Source organism: Pipra filicauda, unplaced genomic scaffold (genome assembly GCF_003945595.2).
Source record: "Pipra filicauda isolate LSUMZ 115617 unplaced genomic scaffold, ASM394559v2 scaffold21_size4447388_pilon, whole genome shotgun sequence".
Taxonomy (NCBI): Eukaryota; Metazoa; Chordata; class Aves; order Passeriformes; family Pipridae; genus Pipra; species Pipra filicauda.
In genome coordinates, this window is record NW_024104332.1 from 3,684,027 (window position 1) to 3,705,465 (window position 21,439).

At 39.3% G+C, this 21,439-nt stretch overlaps 1 protein-coding gene across 7 annotated transcripts in view; it reads left to right on the plus strand.

Moving 5' to 3' along the window:
* The window catches only part of GULP1 (GULP PTB domain containing engulfment adaptor 1), a 128,660-nt gene that overhangs the window by 29,401 nt on the left and 77,820 nt on the right, over positions 1-21,439 (plus strand). For 6 of the 7 annotated variants that reach the window (XM_039381368.1, XM_039381371.1, XM_039381370.1 and 3 more), the window contains exon 2: positions 20,745-20,833. In XM_039381368.1, the coding sequence (XP_039237302.1) occupies positions 20,806-20,833 (28 nt within the window). In that variant the 5' untranslated portion in view covers positions 20,745-20,805. Of the gene's footprint in view, positions 1-3,117; positions 3,141-20,744; positions 20,834-21,439 lie in introns of those variants that run through there. The other variant, XM_039381369.1, reaches the window with a different exon arrangement.

The window sequence follows — 21,439 nt, forward strand, 5'->3', positions numbered from 1 at the left end:
CGATTGAGCAAATTTTTTTGGTTTTTTGGTTGAATAGAGGAAGGTTTTAAAGACTGGAGTGAATGACTCAAGTTAGATTTTTTTGGTTTCTTTGACATTTAAAGGGCTTGTAGGAAAGCCAAAAGGCTAAGTTTGTAGATTTTGGGAGTTAGAGAGGTGCTCATACCTGTTTCCTCTATCAAACAGTACCCTTGACATCAGGTCTGCTGCTGAGTGTATGGCAGAACTAAGTTGTTGACCCAAAGCGCTCAAAGTCTAAGTAACTGTGTTTCAGTAACCTTATTGCTAAATGAGAGAATAATGCATGTTGGCATGACTATTACTAACAGGCTTTTCTTTTTTAAAAAAAAATTTTTTTATGTCCCTTCCTTTTCCACAACTGGTAACTTGATGCAAACACTGCTCCAGCCCACTAAAGTTGCAGCCTCCTTGCTTCACTTGTCTGTGGTCTAGAGGGAAAGGCTCGTTTAGGTCAAGGAAAAGCAGCAGCTGTGAGTTTCTGGTGATTTATTGGGGAAAAAAAAAGGCAAAATTCAGGGTGCTATGGTGTGTAAGAGTTTATGTAATGAAGTGCTTGTGGTATTCTTGTCAAAAACCTTGAAGGCTTTAAACGATTTCTAGGTGTTGGTAGGGGACTAGGAGCCTTTGGAAAACTGACTGTTTCATTCAGCTTAGTGAAAGGAAGGTAAGCTAAAACAATGTAGCAAAATCGTACTGATTTTAGGTAAGGATAAGCAAAAAAGCATCTGCTGAACAATCTAGTGGTTAAATAAACCCCTTTGTCTTGGCTGGCTTATTCCAGTTGCTGCAATGTGCTTCAGAGAGAAAGCCTATCTCTTCATCTGATTATAAATCCCAAAATCCATTGAAGTGCCTCTGAGAAAACATGGAATTAAAGTGGGATGAGACCCAGTCAGCCTATTGATGCTGCTGGCTTTCCCAAAGGTTGTCTTTAACTTATCCAAGGTGGCTCTTGCAGTGGTATTATGGCCTCCTCCAAGCACTCACCTGGTTTTATTGCCTCTCCACCCAGATCCCCAGTGTGCAGCTCCTTTCTGACCATGATGTTCCCAATACAGGTGGTATGCAAATACTGTATTTTCAAGTAAAAGTTCCTTGGATTTTGGATTATTGCTATGGCATTATCCTGTAGGATGACCAAGGATGACTCCACCTACTGCTGGTTTTCAGGAAGCCAATGTGTGTGTGTTCATGACTTGATTTTTCTGTCTTTTTGATGAGAGAAACTCAAAATCTCTCCCATTTATGGGATTCTCCTTTTAGCTCTGCACTCAAGACTACCTGATAGGTCTCTCCTTCCACAGAGTGGAGCCAGGACAGAGCCAGACCTATTGGTGAAAAATGTTGTTGATAAGACTCATTACCAGTCCAAAACACAGAAACATCTTGTAAATATAGACTTACTTGAAACAGATTTCTATAAGATGCTTAGACTGAAATTCTTTTGCTGATTTGCAGCAGGCTTATGCAGTGTGTGGAATTCTGGATGTTGAAGGCAAAGCTGGTTTAATGTGCAAAGGCTTTATTTTAAGAACATTGAATCCTTGGACTTTTAAAGGTGTAATTAGTTTTGGTGTCCATTGCTTAGGGAGCAAATAAAGAATGTAGCAGTGTGAAGTTAGAGCAGAAATTACATGGAAAATGCATAGACTCACATGCAGAAATCTTTAGGGCCAGGATTAATCACTGATATTTTCAAAATCAGACGTTGACCAGCAATGGGATGCAAAAACCCCAAAACAGTGAACATGTTCTGATTTCACTGTGGCGATGTAAAAAGACTTGTTTCAACATCCCCATGTTGTTTTGCAGAGGGTTAGAATTTATTTTTCCTGTAGGAGTAACGTCCTGCAGTAGTAAATAGCAGGAGGTTCTGGCATGCATGACCTGGTTCAGCTGGATAGCACTATTGATTTGTTTTTTCAGTGCCTCTGCTTTAGTTAATTGTAACTTTGTTTTCTGATTCTTGATTAGCTCAGTGGTAAGTTGTCATTACAGCATTCAACTCCCTCAGGACACGATCTATACAGCAGACTTCTCCAGTGGAGGGTCATGATTCAGATAGTTTACACATAATTTAAACAGCAGTTGGCCTAATACCCTGAAGTGGAATTTGAGATACTTGAAATCCAGGAGTGTAATAACTATAAATTAGTGTTTGTCTTAAGTGCTCTTTGGAGACCTGCAGGAGGGGCCAGTGGGACACATAATGCCCCTTGTGCTCTTTTTTGAATAGGCATGCGAAGTTAAAATCTCAAGGAAGATTTAGAAAGCAGTCGCACTTCAAGCAAAATTGTCATTTAACGTTTCATTGGGAAAGTTTTGTTTCATCAGAGCTGCCATAATATTTTTTTGCCCAGACTCCGTATTTGGATTTATGTTTTAATGGCCTATTCCAATAAATGAGCATAATAAAATGTCTTCGTGTGGTTAGAGCGAGCTAATGAACTGACTTTTGCACGTATTGATATTTTACGTTTCTTATAAGTTGAGTTCTGAGCTACCTTCAGTTACTTAAAACAATTTTTATAAGATATAGAGAATTTGTCTCTGCATTAGCATCTAAATGGCTTTGTCAAGCAGAATTGATGTCTCAGAATGCCTCTAGAGGCAGCAAATTGAGCATAAATGTGTTGAACGCCTGTCTTTTCTGACTATTTTGGCACAACCTTTCTGTGGACTGAAGAGTGACTGTCACCCACCTAAGAAAAGAGCCTTATTTATTGAAAGATTTGCCAGGATTCTGGGATTTCCAGTTCAGTACCACAGTACAAACCAGAGTGGAAGTTGGCAGAGATGGTCCTGCTCTTCTTCCACTTTCCAGTGTTTTTTGTCAGTCCTGACTTTTTGTTGCACTGATCAGAGAAAACTTCAACACTTTTTTTTTTTTGGCTTTTTTCCCCCTGCAGTGTTCCCTGACAGAGGAACTGCTTGTGCCTGTGCAGAAGGGCAGGATGAGTGGGAGTGTTTGGACAGAAGGCAGGGAGGAGCACAACTGCTTCATGAACCTGTTAAAACAAACATGAGACTATTTATGTGACTACTGGTGGAGTAACATCAGGGCTGTGTGTGTTTGAATAGCTGTGTTTCTGTGGAGTGCTTTTCAGCCAGAGAGGTTGGTGAGTAATTCAAGTGCATTGGCAAAGTTTTTAAAGAATCAGAAGCTACTGTCTAGATTGTTGGGGTTTTTTTTAAATAGCTGTACTTTAATGTGATTGAGTCAAAACTGTACAAAACATTTTCCCATCGGGTGATAAAAATGATGGGTCGTGGTTTGGATGTGGTTTCCACCCAGAGGGTGGTCAGGCACTGGAACAGTCTTCCCAGGGAAATGGTCACAGCACCAAGCCTGACAGAGTTCAAGAAGTGTTTGGACAATGCTCTGAAACACATAATGTGACTCTTGGGGCTGTCCTGTGCAGGCCTAAGGGTTGGACTTCGATGATCCCTGTGGGTCCCTTCCAACTCAGGAAAAAAAAAAAGGTCTGTTTTAATAAGGAACATTAACCATATATAACTTATAAGTATGTACATTTAAAACATATTTTTCCCTTAAAGCAATTAAAACCAATTTTTTGTTTGTGTAGTGTACGTGAAATGGTGTTCTGAACGTGAGTCAAACATATGAAGATGGTGTTCAAATAGTTGTGTGGAGTTGTCATTTACACAGTCTGGATTTTCAAAATTCTTTCTGTAGATCTTTAAGCCTGCAAGCAAAGCAGTGAAACCCTGTCTTAACTGCAAGGTGTTTACATGATTGGGGTGTTTCGTTTTGGATCGTGTTTTGGTTGTGAGTGTTGATTTTCTTGATTCCTGAGTGGTTCCTGTGTGTCCTGTAGGGGACATAACGAGTTCCAATGCACCCATAAAAATCTGTGGCTCCATATTGTTGTCCATGATCTGCCTATTTTTAGCTCCATTTCTCTCCTTTGCTGTTCCTGCCAAGCTGCCACCATTCCTCCTGTCTCTGCTGCTGGATCTCTGCCTCTCCTTTCAAACCTCCAGACTGGTTTTATCACTGCTTTGTCTCGGATCCTTTCACTGCCGTGGTGCTGGCGAGGAGCCAACCAAAGCTGCAGCCAAACAATTCAAAATGTGAGATTCCTTCCAGGTCTCTGTCAGTGTCTTACCTTGAGCTTCTTGCAGTCACCTTAACTGCAGGCATTCTGCCATTTGGGAGAGTCACTCCTTTTTTAGAGGGCCATTAAACTTCTAAAAGTTTGCGGGTGGTGAAGATTCTGCAACGTTTCTAATTAAGTTCTTCTTTAAAGGCAATTAGCCTTTTTTTTTAACCTGCTTCTGGGTTGCATTATTATTTTTAGTTCAGCATTAGGCTCTGGCATCTCTGCAAGTCAGGCAGTTATATTGTTTTGAAACTGTTTTATCTCAAACTTTTTGCCATGTTATTAAAATAAATGGGTGCATTGCAATGCCTTTTGCTATAATGTGTAAGGTCAAACTCTACCCTTTAATGTAAGGTATGTTTGAGACATGTAATTCTAGCTGCTTTTTCCTTGTTAATTTAAATAACCATAAGAACTGAGGGCTCTCCTATAGAAGAAAGAGCTTCATCATTATCAAGATCTGTCATTCAGAAGTGTCAGCAGCCAGGGAATCCACGTGATGCAGTGGATTAAATTCTGGGATGTCCTGCTGCATCAGCATACCTGCCTTTACAATCTGCTGGAATCAAGCAGAATAGCCCAGCTGACAGAATGAAATAGGGTCCCAGCCATGACAGGTGGAGGCAGATGTGTCTGAACTGGTTGCCAAAAAGGCTGACACCAGCCTGAATGCAGGTGATCTGTGTTTAAAAAAGCCAACGAAATCTTCGCGGGTTTTGTTCTTGTGTTTGTGATTCTTCTCCAAAAGGAAGAATTGCCCCACCTCCACCCCAAACCACAGGTACTGCTGCAACTGTGTTTGGAAAAAATCTCCATGTCTGGTGTTTACCTGTTCACTGTCTGAGGGCTCACTTCAGTTAATTATGTTCTTCTGTTGAAATTCCTCCTCAAAATGACTTCTTAGGAACACACAGTGGCTGTCACATTCTGCATTTATAGAGGTTATACTTTTCTTCGTGAGTAAACAGATGAATCAATGAATCAAACTATCAGAGGTGAACTCAGGTGGTTTTGTGAGACATCTCTGTGGTATTTATTCTTTGTAGTAGGGAGGCAGACAGAGGTTACCCAGTCACCCTCTGTCTAACCCTCATCCTGTTTTTAACTGCAAGTCTGTTCTTCCATATTTTTAAGTCATGATAAAGGCAATCTCTCTGTGGTAAGCAGCTCAGTGGCTTTGCACAGCAAATGCTTCTTCCTTTTTTTTATCTGACACCTGTTAAATGACATGTGAAATTGAAAAAGACTTTATTCCAAACTTCCAAATGCAAACGGTTGCCACTTCTTATTTTCATTTATGAATGACTTTATTTTTAAGATTTCTCTCCCCAGAGTTAACATTCCTAACAAGTACGAAGGGGGTTTGTATTTCTTATGTCCTCCTGAAGGACATAAGGTGAACTGCAGTCTTTCTATCACTGCTCTTGAGACAGGTAAATAATTACATTTCACATTTTGGTTTGTTATAAAAACATGTAATATTGTTGTTAAGACTGAAGGGACTATGTTGTAATTCATGTTTTATTTATCCTCCCATTGTTTATATATTTGGTTTTATATTTATAAATAACCACATGTAGTTCAGTTTCAGAAAAGTTTACAGATTTGTTCATCGTGTATAAATATATAAATATGTTTTGAGGCTGTTTTCATTCTTTTACAAACAGAAGTATCATAACTAAATTAAAAATGTTAATAGTAATATAAATATTAAAGCAATTAAGTGCCTTTCTCCCTGATTTGGAATACTTCCTTTTTGTAATGAGTTGCTGCTTCCTTTCCATCCTCACCTTTAACTCGTTTGTAGTGCAGGATTGGGAAGGTTGGAGCTCCTCAAAGTGTATTCAAGGGCTTAGACCTGTTAGAAGTGATGGTTCCACAGTTTTATAATGTTATTTCCTGAGGGTTTTTTAACTGTTTTGGTAATTGGGACACTCACTTGCTCCTGGAATGGAAGTGCAAAGACCAGCTAGTCTTAGAAATGTTTGAAAAAGAGTGTGAGCAAAGATATGGGTTTTTTGGTGGTAAGTCTCTACTTTGACAACTCAAAAATTACAAATGATTTCGTCATGAATAACTTACCTAATTGACTCTCTAAGCTATGTAAAATCTTTTTTTTTTTTTTAATTTTTAAGTCATTATGAGATCTGAGATGGAGATGAAAAATCCTGACAAAGGAGAATTCTTAATAAATGTAATTTGAATACTGCTAGCTTTAAACCAAAATCTGCTTTAACAGATAGGGACACTTAAGTTTTGGTTAATTAAAATAAAAATCAAATTAAAGAATATCGGACATGGATATCAAATAGGTCATGTTTCAATGATACAGAATAACAGAAAATCAAGGCCTGGTGTATTCCTATTTTTACATTATGGTCGTTTTTTAAAAAAAAAACTCTTGAAGTCCTTCTGTGAAGTTTGTAGCACCTAAAATAAAAGTATGTTGAAAAACAAACAAAAAAAGATATTACAAAATCAGAAACGTGCAGATTAACTTAGATATTAAAAATGAAACTTTTTATTTGTGATCTGAGGTTCATGTGTGTATGGGATTCCATCACAGGCCCTGTTCTACGTTCTACCTGCATCCCTTCCTCTTGGAGAACGTTTTCTTTTCCTGGAGGAATTTAATCCTCTCTGCAGACCTACTGCTCCCAAAGTAACTCTCCAGTGTGTCCATTATCACGTGTTTACTCTGCCATAGTGGGACAATAATATGTAAGACCTCTAAAAAGCTGACACATTCTTGAGTGCCCCCGTGCCCGTGGCAGCAGCTCGGGGCTCAGGGGGCAGCCCTGAGAGTGAGTGTTGTGCTGCAAGGATCCAGGAGGAGCTCTCTGTTACCTTTAAATAAATGGCATGGCTCGGTGCTTTTGCAATTTTCTATCACAAAGGCCCTGTGTGTTTTATGAGTTGTCACTCACGTGATGTTTTGACAGATTTCTGAACAAGAGCTCATCTAACACTGCCAGTCTTAAGGCTTCCGTTATTTCTCCCCTCCACTGAGTCGCTCAGAATTAAAATGTGCATCTAAATTATCTTGTGGGTGTTCACTCAAAACACAGAGTTTTTGGTTTCCAGAACCTGCTTCTGCATTTTTATATGTGCTTTTAAATGTGGTCTCTCCTTTACTGCTAAAAGGTGGAAGTGTCTTCTCCTGAACATCAGTCCCTGTGTCTCTGCTCTCCCAGCTGTCAAATGCAACTCTGACCTGTGAAGTTGGCAAACCCTTATTATGTGATGAAAGAAAGCATCAAATACTATGATGGTGGCAGCTATATGGATATTTTAGAAGAACTGACAGCTAAGCCAGGTGATTTTCTAGTAACTCAATTGCTATCGAACTCAGAGAAATGATTTACTGCAGTTTAGAGAATTTTTGTTAATCAGATAAGCCAAGTTAATTGCACAGATAACGGCTTTGTGACAAGTACAAGATAAAACATGGTATTTTAACCTTGAGTGAAAGTGGTAATTTGTTACAACTTTAAAGGCAAGTCTATATTTCTTTTTTCCTTTGTTTCGGGGAGCAGATCTTGTTGCTTCTAAAAATACCTCTGATTGATAACATGGTAAAACTGACTTTGTACCTGGCAATATCACAAAATTGCATTGTTCTAGAGCTTGGACTGCACTAAAATCTACCACAGAGTTTAGTTGTGGATATCACATAGTATTTGAACTATGTTCTTGGTCTTTACAGTGGGATTTTGTGCTCAAATTTTGGTGCTACTGGGTAGGTATCCTTTCAACAGAGGAAATGCAGTTTATTAGCTCTTGCTGAAGAGGAAGATGCTGATGGCTAGCAGTCTCTTGATTGAAGACAGTTCTCAAAAATAACTTTTTCAGTCTGTTAGCAACTTTCCATTTATCACCAAGGAAGTTCTGTACAATTTGTTTACTGACTCTGTGTCCAGGAAAAAAATACCAGTTTGAAACTGGCACAGTACAGACAAGTAAAAACAGGTATGAAAGGATGATTCTTCTTATGGGTAAAAAAAGAAAATCACTTTGAAATGAAAAGTGCAGATCTTGTAATGCAATGAACTAGCAATTTATAATTTTGATCAACATCCTGTAATGGAGTGTTCCCAAAACAGGCAGATCAATAGATGCAAATGTCACTAGTGAGGTTGTTCATTACCCTGAGCAAAGCAAAGATTTGGTTTCATGTGAATGAATCTATTCAGTGCTGGAAACCACGGACACAGTGCCAGGATACAGATGTATTCCCCAAAAAATCACTCAGTTTAGTGTGAGTTGTGGGATAGAGGTGAAGGTGGGTGAGAATTCAGGGCTAAAATGTGTGTCTCATGAAAATAACCTAAGGGAGGATACACAGGCAAGTTTAACTGGCTTTTGTTGTGCATTTACTCCCTTTTGCCTTAGCCAAAAAAGCGGGAAACTTTGAAAAGTAAATGCCATCCTTTTGACAGGGAGCTCCATAACAGTGCAGAGCTGTATTTGTACCACACATCCAGAGCAGTCCTGCAAGATCTTAAGGCTGTTAATGTTTTAAATAACACAGTGGCAGGCAAGATAACCACTTAGTGTCATGAAATAGCATTAAACACACAATTAGTCCGAAGTTTCCTAATAGCAACAAGCAGCTGAATAAAATGGTATAATAAGTGTGTGATTGTTTCCCAAATCAGGTAGGGTAGCAGATATAAAGGTGTGGTGGTGGATTCCTCCTCTTTTTATTCTGGGCGTTTGGAGGAGAACCTCTTGGTTATAAATTCCTTGAATGAAAAATAAAGATTATTGTTTGCCAAAGGCCTCGTTTGAGTGAACTGTCCTGTGTTCATGGAGCAACAGCAAGAAATATGAGCTGCCCTCAACACCAAAAGGATTAATTTGAGCTTGGATGGTCAGCTAGGACCATTTCAAAGACAGAATACCTCCTTGTGTAAAGAAAGCAAAGCATGTCATAAACAAGGAGAAGAAAAAGGAGCAGAGGTTTGGCAGAGAGATGGGGAACTTCTGTCCACAATGTCTCCATCACTCCCAGCTTCCAACAGTACTTCCTCTTCATCTCTTTTCCAGTTTATCTAGGCATGTAAGTACTTCCACATGTAATTTTCTCTCCTAACTGAAATAAGGCTTTATGCTTTTAGTTTGCAAGGTAACTGTGAATTTGTTGTCTTGATTTTCATCTCTTCCCCCCCAACCATAACAGAACTATTTTTTTTTCATTTTTTTCTTTATATATATAAATTTGTGTTGAAGTTGACGTGGGTATTGTTGAAATACCGCTTCCTTTCTTTGAGAAGCACAGTTTTTCTCAAGTAATCCAGATGCTGCTGTTCTTCAGCTGCTTGATATTTTTTTTTGTTTTCAAAAGCAGAGTCAGAAATGTCAGAATTCAGTAACAGTCCTTTTGTCTGCCTGCCATCAGTGAGACAGCTGAGAGTGCACATCTATGCATGTGCATATGTATTAAAGCAATTTCCAAAGAATGAGCTCTGCTTGAGTTTTCTTGCACAAATTTTCTCTTAGAATGGGTTTTAGAAAAGTGCAGAAAACTGTAGCTAAAGATGTGATGTGTTCAAGCAGGATATTTTTAGCACTGAGCTATAATGACTATTCCCTCTCACAGCAATTCTTGTATGTTGCTGCATTTCTCAATTATTACTTTTGTGCTCATTTTTTTACCAATAAAAATTACAACAGCAAGACCGTTTAAGATGACAATTTCACACAAGCTGGTTCTTTTTCAGCACTCCTAGCTATTTCTTTTTGAAATGAACCAGTAGAGATGTGCAGCTTGCTCTCTTGAGTGGCTGATCCTTTGATTGTATAGCAACATTAAAATCTTTTGGAAAACCAGTATTGAAGGAGTATCCATGAAGTTGTATTTGTATATGAATCCAAAACATAGAGTAATTTAATTTTCATTGGTGGCTACCAGTATTATTTGCATGTGATTGGCCAGGAAGTAACTTAAAGAATCTGAACGTGTGATCCATAAAATCAGCAACATCGATGTATGCTGATTCCTAGGCGTGTTTTTGGAAAGAAGCACATTCTCAAGTGGTGAATACACTTTGTGTTCTGTGGTTTTGCTGTGGTTTCTCCCCTTGAAATAGAGAGTCTGTTGATAACTATCCAGGAGAAGATTCTCCATAGCTCCACGTTAGAGCTGTTAGCCCTGCGAGCTGTGCTTTCCAGAGAAGCACTGGCTGTTCAGATGCCTGCCACTAAATGGTAGGGACAGATGTTAAAGATGCGTGAACACAGTTTAAGTTTGGTTAGCTTGCAGGCTTCACCTGCACAAACACGTTGGGAAATCCCTCTTCAGTGGGGTCATGTTTGGTGCACTGTGAATTCACACGCCGAGTTCTTGGAACCTCGGTAGCGAAGCTTAAATTTCTGAAAGGCTTGAGGTGCTTGTGAGATTGTCATGGTTTTGCTTCAGCATTTACAAATCTTGTCACTCTACCCAAAGCCACAGACAAGAGTATGGGTCTCAGATCTGCAGACAAAGAGAAGCAAATAAATGCCTGGTATAGGAATTTGAGCCGTTCAAGTACGAAACTCTGGCAAGGGTCCATTTCCGTTTTTTAAAAATATTGTTCTTCTGAAGTTTGAGGTTTGATGTTTTGTGGTTTTGTTGTTTGTGAGGTTGTTTTTTAGTGTTTTTTTTTTCTTTTTTTTTCCCCTCAAATTTTCAAGAAAAAAACTTGAAACTTAAAAACTACTTTCTTTGACAACAGGACAGGTGTTGGTACCTACTTTTCACATCCCTCTTCTTTTACATGCAGCAGTTCACTTATGGAATCAGTCACTGAATTTGCTGTTGGCAGTTGCCTGAATTTCCTCTCAGTACTTAGGAGGATGATCTCTATTTCTTTCTCTCCTCTGATTCTGGAGACTCAACAGACTGGTGCAAACCTGGGGAGTGAGTTTGAGTAGTGGTTTAAGGATTGTAGTCAAGTGTCATGTGCTTGTAAATGGTGGGAGAAGACAGTCTTTCATTCTCAAATATTGCAATTGCCTCACTGACTGTTTTTCTATGCAAAGTTGAACAAACTATGAATATGACATTAGACTTGCAGCATGTTTCAACTACATGCATATTAATTGGAGTAGGGAATGGAGTTGCATTTTCCCAGTGCCAAGTAGCCAACACCATTCTGTGTGAGATGTGGTGAATGCTGGAGTCTAAACCTGCTGATCTATTGTGTTTTCAAACATATACATGTTGTCCTTAGTCCCAGCTGTGTTCAAAGATACAGCTAGCACTGGCTAGCTTGGAAATTCTGTGATGTGGTGGTCTCTATTTCAGTATTTTCTACTACATTCCTCTAGGATGGATCACTTGCCAAAATCTTGAAATAAGATTAATAATAATTGTAGTGGTGTGCAAAACCTGAATGTTCCTCCTGGATAGACATTATAACAAACTGTAATACACACCTGATCTAAAAGACAGAGATGAGATTAATTTGTCATAAATGAGAGTTTGGTTCCCCTGCTTTTGTGTCAGTTTTTAACTTCATATCACCGCCTTATCAAAATGGTTGGATGCTTCAGAACGTCTTCAGACAAGCCAAAGGACTGTAGTATTAAAGCCTAAAAAGCAATATAATCTAGTTTTCAAGACACTCTCCCTGAGATTCATTTAGTAGAAGTGAGAAAATGGGTATTGCCAATTTTTCTCTCTCTTGAAAACTATTGAAATCACTTAATAAAGCCCATCTCATCTGTACAAATAAAACTTAGTACTGTTCTTGAGACTAACCAATTAAAACAAATATTCTGAGTGCATTAACAGTAATGATAAGTCTATTGACTGTAATAATAAGGGATTGTGTTCAGTATCATGGATTTTGTCTTTGGGAAGTGAGTGACGTTTTCTAAACTCTTGTCAAGACAATGACACTTTTGTATGTCATTGTTTCAGCAGTTTGTAATATGTTAATACATTGATTGTGAGAAAATCAAGTATTAGAAATTCTTATGACAGTGGTTTCATTTTTTTTTGTCGTGTGACCTCTAGCCCTGGGAACTAAGTGATTGGAGGAACTGGACTGTGAAAGATAAGAAAGCCAGCATATATAAACTGCACAGCAGGCTGTGTGCCCAGAGATTATACAGGGCTCTGGTTCTTTGGGAGGGAGTTGTGGAACAAGCATCCCCAAATTAATTAAAGTATAAAAGGGTAGACTTGAAGTCCAGCAGATAACTAGATTTCAATAATTAAATAATCTTGTCCTCTTGGTTTCTATAAGAGGATGATCTCTGTTAATTTTGTATCGATCTTTTACACTAAAAAACAAAACAAGACCCAAAGAGCTTTTACAATAACCCCAAACTGGTGACTTCAAAGAGATACAAAACCATTTGTGTTGTCATAGTTCAGAGCCCTTGGGGAAAGGGTGATTATTTCTTTCATTTTACATTATAATAAATTGGAGCAAGACTTTTGAGCTTCTGGAGAGAAAATTACAGTGAAGCAAACATCTAGTGTGTCCTGTGAAGTCTGTACAGGAGTAAGGATAATGCAGGGGCATGTGTGGGGAGATGCAGGCACATCTCTCCTCGTTCTTCTCTCGCTTACCTACCCAGCATTTTTCTGGTTGCTTTTGTCTAAACAGACATCTGGGTTTTTCACTTCATCTTAATCATTTTTGGAACATCAGTAATCAGCTTTAGGACTTCAATTAAGTTTAATGCACATTGAGGGAAGCTGATAGAGTGGTCCTATGGGACCTTTTGAGCATATGGGCACAATGGTGTGTCCAATGCACTTTTCAGGATTGGCCAAATGCGCTTCAGTAGAGTAGTAAAATGGTGCCTTTTGTAAAACTCTTTTATTAAAACTTATTAAACTCTTTCATAAAACTCTTGTGCCTCTACAGTGCATCTGCTAAATGTGATGAGCTTTTTACTGTAAGTGGATCTAAACTTAATTCTGAAAATGGAGTGCTTTATTTGGAGATTACTGTTGGAATACCTAATGAGTCTTTTGGTCTCTGCCTTTTCTACCGGAGCCCCTTTTTAAAATGTGATTGTGAAAATGCAATGAATACAGTAAATAGAACCTGAAAAACTTCAGGGTATTAACAAGAATTTGCTGCTGTTTTGAGACCTGAAGATTTCAAATGCTTCTTTCCCCCTCACACCTCCACCCCTAGAGAAAATGCAAGGGAGGGTTTGAAAGTAATCTACCAGGAATTAAATAAATAGCTTCTCTAAATTGCTTATGGAGCAATCAGCTCTTCCAGAGGAGAGGATGATGCCAACATAGAAGCAACCATACTCAGTGCCAGGGTATATCTTTCTTTTACCTGTACCTATCCATCCAAGCAAGGACTGTGTGTGAAATTCTGGAAAACTATTCATCCTGTGAGTCAAAAAGCTCAGGGGTCGGTGTCTTTTCTGCCAAAACTGGTTTATTTTTAAGAGCTGGGTTTACCTGTTCATGGTGGATCCCATTGCCAAATCTCACTCTGTTGCAGTTAGAAACAAAACACTAACAAAGCTTTTTAGGAGCTCCATTATCCACCTGGAATTGGTGGGACGGATGAAAATTTCTTTCTGATTTCATCTAGATGATCAAATGGCTAATGGGATGCGAAATACAGGCCCTCTTGTCTGCAAGTGAGCAAGATGTTTGCCATCTGTCTGTCTTTTGGAAGCAGATGAAAGTGTCTGAGCTCTTTGAGAAAGAACATGTGTAAAGCCTTTCTACTGGCTCTGAGCATCTGACATTTGTAAGTTCTTGTACAGTGGAGTAAAAATTAGTCTGACATGACTGAAATCTTTCACCACGTTTGACTTGACACTGTTGCTTGTGAATTGGAAGAAAATTCCTCTTATATCCTGGTTATTCTGTCATAGTGAATCAAATAATAGAGGAAGTCTCTGATTTTTAAAATTACTCCTTTTGTTTGGACAGTATAAACTGCAGTTTGTTCCATGAGTAATGTAATCCACTAAACCTTAACAGCATAATCATTGATAAGCACAATACAAAATAATTACTTACAAGTAAATATGCTGAGAAGTACGATATTTTAAAATTACAGTTTTCCTTATGCTTTAAAAGACAGATCTAGAGAACTGTTCTTGTGAAACAAGTAAGTTTTCTATTTCTCTTTCTTTTTTCCTTAAGATTGTGCCATTAGCAACTTGTCTGGGGATTTAATGGTATTTGCAACAGTTTGAAACACATTTTTTTCAGAGTTCTACTTCAGTAGTGAAGGTTATTCTTGTTACATTTATTGATGTTAATATCTCTTCCTGCTGTAAAACAAAACATTAGCCATAACCTTGCCTAAGGAATTGTTTTTGCTGTCACCTGTCTCAGTGATATCCCCTTGTCAATCTGTTTACTCATCTGTATTTTCATTTTTTTTCCCTTTGAAAGGAAGAGGTTATTTTTAGGAAATGGAAAAGTAAAAAGTCACTTAGACAAGTTTTTTGGGAAACTGCTGTGAAGTACATGAGTTTCACAGAGGTTTTCTGCTTCCTAGCCTCTCCTGTTAATATTTACAGCATAACACTACTCTCTGCTTGCCCTTGGAGTTTCTGTGAACGCTCCTCTGGCAGATCTACTGTATGAGAAATGCTTTACCTGTGGTCTGAAAGACTTCTTGCCGTGGACCAAAAAGACTTGTCACGATGGTGCTGGACTTACACTGGTTGAAAGAGGGGGAAAAATCCTGTGGCTCCTTCCAGTTGGTTTCAGGAGCATAGGGAGAGCAGGGGCTGTGACCTGTGTCAGACCAGGGTAATGTTTTTTGGCCTCCAGATTAGGGTGTTCCTGCCCCTCCCTTTCACAGGAGGACAGTCAACACATTGGAAGGTGAGCTGAGTTTTGGGATGTGGTTTCCAGCTGTTCTGGTATTTGCCAGACCACTTCTGTCTACACTCACACCGGGCGAGCCCCGCTGACACCTCTGGGCACTTCATGCCCACGGTGCCCTGGCTGCAGGCTCCAGGGCCAGCAGAGCTGTTGTCTGGGCTCTGCCCCACTGACAATATTGTCATCTCAACAGCAAAGGTGTGCTTTGGTAGTGGGAAGGTAAGAGCTTTAGATAGAATCAACTGGGTTGGAAAGGACCTCCGAGATCATCAAGTCCAACCCTTGATCCAATCCCACCGTGGTTCCCAGCCCATGGCACTGATGCCACATCCAGTCTCAGCTTAAAAACCTCCAGGGATGGAGAATCCACCACTTCCCTGGGCAGCCCATTCCAACACCTGATTACCCTCTCTGGAAAGAAATTCTTCCTAATATTTGATCTAAACCTCCCCTGGCACAGCTTAAGACTGAGCCCTCTTGTCTTACTGATCGTTGCCTGGGAAAAGAGACCAACCCCCACCTGGCTACAACCTCCTTTCAGGGAGTTGTAGAGAGTGAGGAGGTCTCCCCTGAGCCTCCTCTTCTCCAGGCTGAACAGCCCCAGCTCCCTCAGCCTCTCCTCATAGGACTTGTGCTCCAGTCCCTTCACCAACCTTGTTGCCCTTCTCTGGACCTGCTCCAGCCCCTCCATGTCCTTCCTGAACTGAGGGGCCCAGAACTGGACACAGCACTCCAGGGGTGGCCTCACCAGTGCTGAGTCCAGGGGAAGAATCACTTCCTTGGACCTGTTGGCCACACTGTTCCTGATCCAGGCCAGGATCCATTGGCCTTCTTGGCCACCTGGGCACACTCTGGCTCCTGTTCAGCTTCCTGTCAAGACCAATCCTTGACCAGTCCCCCCCATCCTCTGCATAGCCAAAGAATCAACTTTGGATTCTGCAGATGTGCCTCCAGCCAGAAAGTGTGGCTGCCACTTGGCTCTGGCTAATGAATGTTTTTTTAAAACGTGGGGGGGATGAATAAACCTTTTAAAAAAAGTAAAGTTTTCCAGTGACAAAATGTTCTTTTATACTCCATTTGTGCTTCTGTGAATTATGAAACATTAGCGTAGGCTTGGAACTTCAGCTGATGGAAAGTTGTTCGTTTTTGGTGAAACCCACAGAGCTGTGCTGGTTTTGAGTTATTTTTTCCTGCAAGTTTTTGCAGCACTAAAATTTATTTAATAAATGCTATTGTGGTTTCTAGTCCTACAAACTATTATCATTTATAAACTTGGAGGACACGTATTTTCTTTACCATGAATGGAACTGCTTGCTTTCCAAACATTAGGAAAGGCTGCAAGGCAGTGCAGGCTTGGGTCTGCACTGAAATATGTTCATTGATGTGTCATTTTTTAATGATTTAACTGCTTCAGAGGAGAAAGGGCTGTGGCAAGTTAGTGTTTCAGTTACTTTCATACAAAAGGAGAGGCAAGTGCATCATGATGTTTATTTTTGTGTATTGTTTATTTGTTTTTGTATTACTTTATGCAGTCTTGTATTATCATCATTTTTTCCTTTATTATGTCTCATGTCATACTAGGACAATATTTTCACGATGTTTTGGTCTAAACCAGAAAAATACTTTTAAAGCTATTACTGTGTTCGGAAGTTTCTCATCTTACCTTCAGAAATAACTTTATAAGCCTAAGTTTCATTTCAAGCCAATGAATCACACATTCCTGTGTGCTGTGGCTCTTTTGAAAACAGGGTTTAAGACATTTTGTGCTTCATTCTTTAAGAAATATTATCCAGTATGCTTGAAAGGCTGGGTTTGAGAGAGGAAAGAGTCTGAATCTTCATGTCTTCTGAAGCTAAATTTGGTTTTGTAAGGAGACTGTGTATGTGTGTGTGAGAGGGAAGGGACAGATTGTATTTTTATTAAAGGGAGTGGATGGGTGCAAGTTGGGGCTTTTAGGGAGGTCTTATTGGAAGAATTATTTGTGGAATGCAAAAGAGGTGCACAAAAAAAAAAAGGTTCAGCCCAGGTAACTGTTATAGCCCATGCCATTCAAAGGGATTGGGGTGGAGAAACCCCAAATAAGTCATGAGGAATACCCAATTTTTAAGAGGAAATCAGAGACAAATTAAACCGGTTACACTCGTGTCTTATTTCTTCCCCTTCCTAAGTACATCCTCTCCCAGCTTGTTTGAGACAGCTCTAAATTTAGAAAACATACCAAAACACAACATTTCTGAAGGAGCCTGCAGGCATTTAAAGGTGTCTGTGTGGAACTGCAGTGTCGTTCCAGCAGCCAGGGAGGACTGCAGGAGCTGGGAGCTGGAAGTCTGCCACTACACTTCATTGTTCACTGCCTTTGCACAATAAAGCAGAGGAGACAGCAACCAGCTCTGTTGTTACTGTTAAAAAGTAATTACTGAGGAGATGATTTCAGCTTCAAATCTCCACACCTTGCTATCACCATCCAAATGCCTGCAAACACAGAAGCCACCATTGTTGCATCCCTGCCATTCTGCAGTTTCTTCCTCACTGGGAGAAGCACCTTGCCATGAAAACTAAAGGGGTTAGTGACAGTGAAGACAAAGGGAAAAGGAGATGAAGGTGTTTGCTTTCCCTGTGACAGCTTAAAGTTTGACATAGCAGCTTAAACACTCACCTTCCCAGACCACGTGCCCATGTCACTGTTCCCACTGAGAGTGCCATGTCTCCTCCTGCTCAGAATATTTGGCTGGGTTTTATATTTTTTGTTAGTTAATAAAATTGTTTTCTAAACCTTTTCTCTCTCTTTTTTTTTTATTTTTCTTCTCTTTTTTATCTGCCCCAAAGGAAATAATTTGGTATAACCCAAATTTTCCTTAGTTCATATCTGTCAGAACTCTTCATATTTTGTCAATTAACCGTTTTGTGAAACCCAGTGCAGGTTTGGTATTTCCTGGTAGGGTACGGGTTTTGGACAAAGCTGAAGAAAACTCCTGGGAGTAAGGTGGAGAAACATTCTTCACCTAGGTGTGTCTTCTTGAGTGATGAGTAATGGAGTGACTTGGTCCACATTCCTATTCCCTAATCCCTCTGATTCTTACAACTGCTTTACCCTTTCAAATCAAGTGGTTTATAAGAAGGACTCTCCCTTTGTGTGCAGGGCTCCCTGTACCAGAATGGGATTTTCTGACTTACCTTCCTTTTGGGTTATTTACAAGCTCTTAACAGACTGGTTTGCAACTCACTTTCTTCCAGCAGCTTTGTGTGTGTTGATCATTGCCAGAAACACAACCATTGTCTGCCACAAAACCTGTCTAGCATCCATGATCAGAGAACAACTTGCTTGCTCCTGATAGTTTTATTCCTCATCTGTTGGAATATCATGAGCAAATATTTTGCAGATATATCTAACTATAAATGTGCTTTTCTGATTGAAAACTCAGAAGTGCTGCTTACAGCACTCTGATTGCACCCTCTTACCCCAAGCTCAACTGAGGAGATTGAACTTAACCTTGTGATGCTTGGGTTGGTCTTCTTTAAATAGCAAACTATTTAAATGGGACATTTAACCATCTGCTTTTTTGGCATCTGAGAGGCTGATAAGGTTCTTTATGTTAGAGTTTGAGGGAATTTTAGATGCAGCTGTCTGCAGCCAGTTCTGTTTCCCTGTTTAATAACATTTTCTGTGTGAAGTGCAAAACACTGATTAAGTATTTTGATACTATTTGTTGCCCAAGCCACATTCGTAACTTGTTCTACTGATGTTTTGTTGGAACTGAAATTACGAACACACTTTTGGCAAATACTCTCCGTTTTTAGCTAAGTGGTCAATAAATTTTGGCTTTTACTGGTGTAGATTGCTTTAATGGTAATATATCCTTGTTCACCAGGACAAAACGTATGCTTACTTACACTTTATTTTAAACAAAATACTTGAGTGGTGATCTCTGCAAACGTGGCCAGCCAGCAGCCTGGTGATGTGTGCACATAGTTGCTATTTAGAAGATTCTCTATGCAGTAAACCATCTCAAATATGTTCCTTAGTAGTCTCTTGGATGAGATAGGAATACACCAAGAAAAAAAAGCTTTCTGAAAGAGGGCATGTCATGATCCCATCGTGGAAAGAACTAAAGCCTTTGGTCCAGTGCTTGTAAGGCAACTGCTGGAGGTATCTGAGAGAGGAAAGCAAGCTCTTTTTGCTCAAAACTGAGTGTGATAGTTCATGAAGAAGGTGAACAGCCTTCTGCCACTGCTTGTATTTGTTAAATTTATCTAATAGGCTGCCTGTGTTCCTTGTGAACCAGTAAGTTAACACACTTGCGCTTGCTTGAAAAGCTGTGGTTCTGATGTTCTGCACAGCTTGTTACTTCATTTAAACTGAATTAATTATCCTCACTTACACTGGTGAAAGTCCTATTCCGTGCCTTCCCTGTGAGAACTCCTCTGCATTGGCAGCTTTTGGTGAAACTAATACTTCTTGGAACTACCCCAGGAATGCCACTGTGCGTTCCAGGGATGCTGCTAAAACCAGTCCTAGGACTTCAGAGCCCTCAGGAGTGTTTTCTGCTTTCAGTGACCTCTGTGTATCCACAGTTTCCCTTATATCACTGGGAAGAGTGAGGGCAGGCACCAGGAATGGCTGTGGGAGTGTGTAAGGCTTCTGCAGTCTTTAGCTACACTGTTATGTAGTGTACCAAATGCATAGTGTGTGGACTCTGTATTGAAATAATGAGATGGCAATGAGGTGGATAACTTCTACCTGTACTTATTGCATGGTATTCTCCCTTCTCAAGTGCTCAGTAAAAGCTGTAAAACAAAAATGATCTGGTACCTGTACTTTAAAGGGCAAATGGTTGGTTGCACATCGAGGATCCTCTGCTAGTTTAGGTAAACAGGGATTATTCTTTCATTCACACAGGACTGCATGGAAAGGAAGTCCTGCCACAGCAGTGAGTACTTGAAAATCAAATGGAGGTTTTGGTGCTTTTTTTTTCAGCTGTAATTGCCCACGTCTTCCAATCTGAGAAATATATACATGGAAATTGGGATTGCCTTAATTGCTATTGAACTTAATTACTTGAAAATGATGGTCAAGCACCACAAGAAGCGTTCATGAGCTGCATAAAGTATCTTAAATGAATTTGTCAGTCATCTGTCATGTAATTTGAAATACTGGCTTAGGTTTTGTTTTTTTTCAAAGCAAAGGTAACATTCCAACTGATTTCCAAAGACAATCTGATAGCAAGTGCTTTGATTTTCTTTTTTTTTTTATCCTCCCTTTCCCCTCCACCTCTTTTTTGTTTCCTTTGACTGGACTGCTTGGAGGGAAGAGAAAGGAAGGGCAGCTTTTGGCTGGAAGATCTGAGCAGGATGAAAAGCAGTGGTGGGAGTATCTTTACAAGTAGTTGCAAAAGGAAAGTCTTTACTATGGGATTGGGGTGGTTTTTACAGCTTAAGATGTACTGAATGTTATATTTTTGGCTGTGAAATGTTGGTGAAGAATAAAATTATAGGATAATATTGTGAATCAAAAATTAAGATAAGAATACAAGTGTATCAGGTTTTTTAAGTGAAGAAAATACAGAAATTACTGTACACTCTGATGTAAATGGAGCAAGAAGGTAATAGCCCTGATAGAAGGCAATTTTTTCAGTATTGAATCCTCAGCAAAACACACCTCCTTTTATTTCTCACAATTATTTCAGAATTCTTAAGGTCATTTGCGTTGTCTTTAATGTGAAGATAATGAGAACTTCAAATACAATAATGGAGTTTTCTATTTTCCTGTGTGTTTTGTTCTGCAGGTTAAAGTGGGGAGGGAAAAACCAAACCCAGAAGCGTCATTGACTGGATAGATTTTTCAACATGAATCGTGCTTTTAGCAGAAAGAAAGGTAAGTAATTTAGCTTATATTCCCTGGAGACATAAATGCCCTGTAAAAATTCTTTAGAATATTAAGAATTATACAATGAAGCACTTAATAATTGCACTGAATTAAATAGGTAGGAACAAGCAGCCTTCCATAAGATGTACAGAGCAAAGGATTCTTGTTTGGCAGTTACAGAGCTTTCTGAACTCTAAAGCTTATGTTGAATTTCAGTTTGGGGTTTTTTTTGTTGCAAGATGTGTGTACACACACACACACATGTAAATATATTTATAGAATACATTAACTTTTTTTTTTTTGCCTGCATACACCAAAGGACGTGCTGGAGGGTTTTAGAACTTCCAAAGTGTTAGTGACTTCTGTATTATATATATTCACTGGATTCTTATTCTTGGAGAAGCTATTTTAGAAAACTGTTTTTAATATACCTGAAATATCTCATGCAGCAGAATGTTTCTTAGCTTTAAGAAGCTATTCTGCATTTGTGGCAATCCGAAATGGTATGATTTCCAAAAGAATATTGAGCCAGTAAATATTCAGAGTTTTATATATATTGCTCCTCTGGCTTGCTTATTCTCTTTTCATGGTCTATTTATGATTAAACTTAAGTCT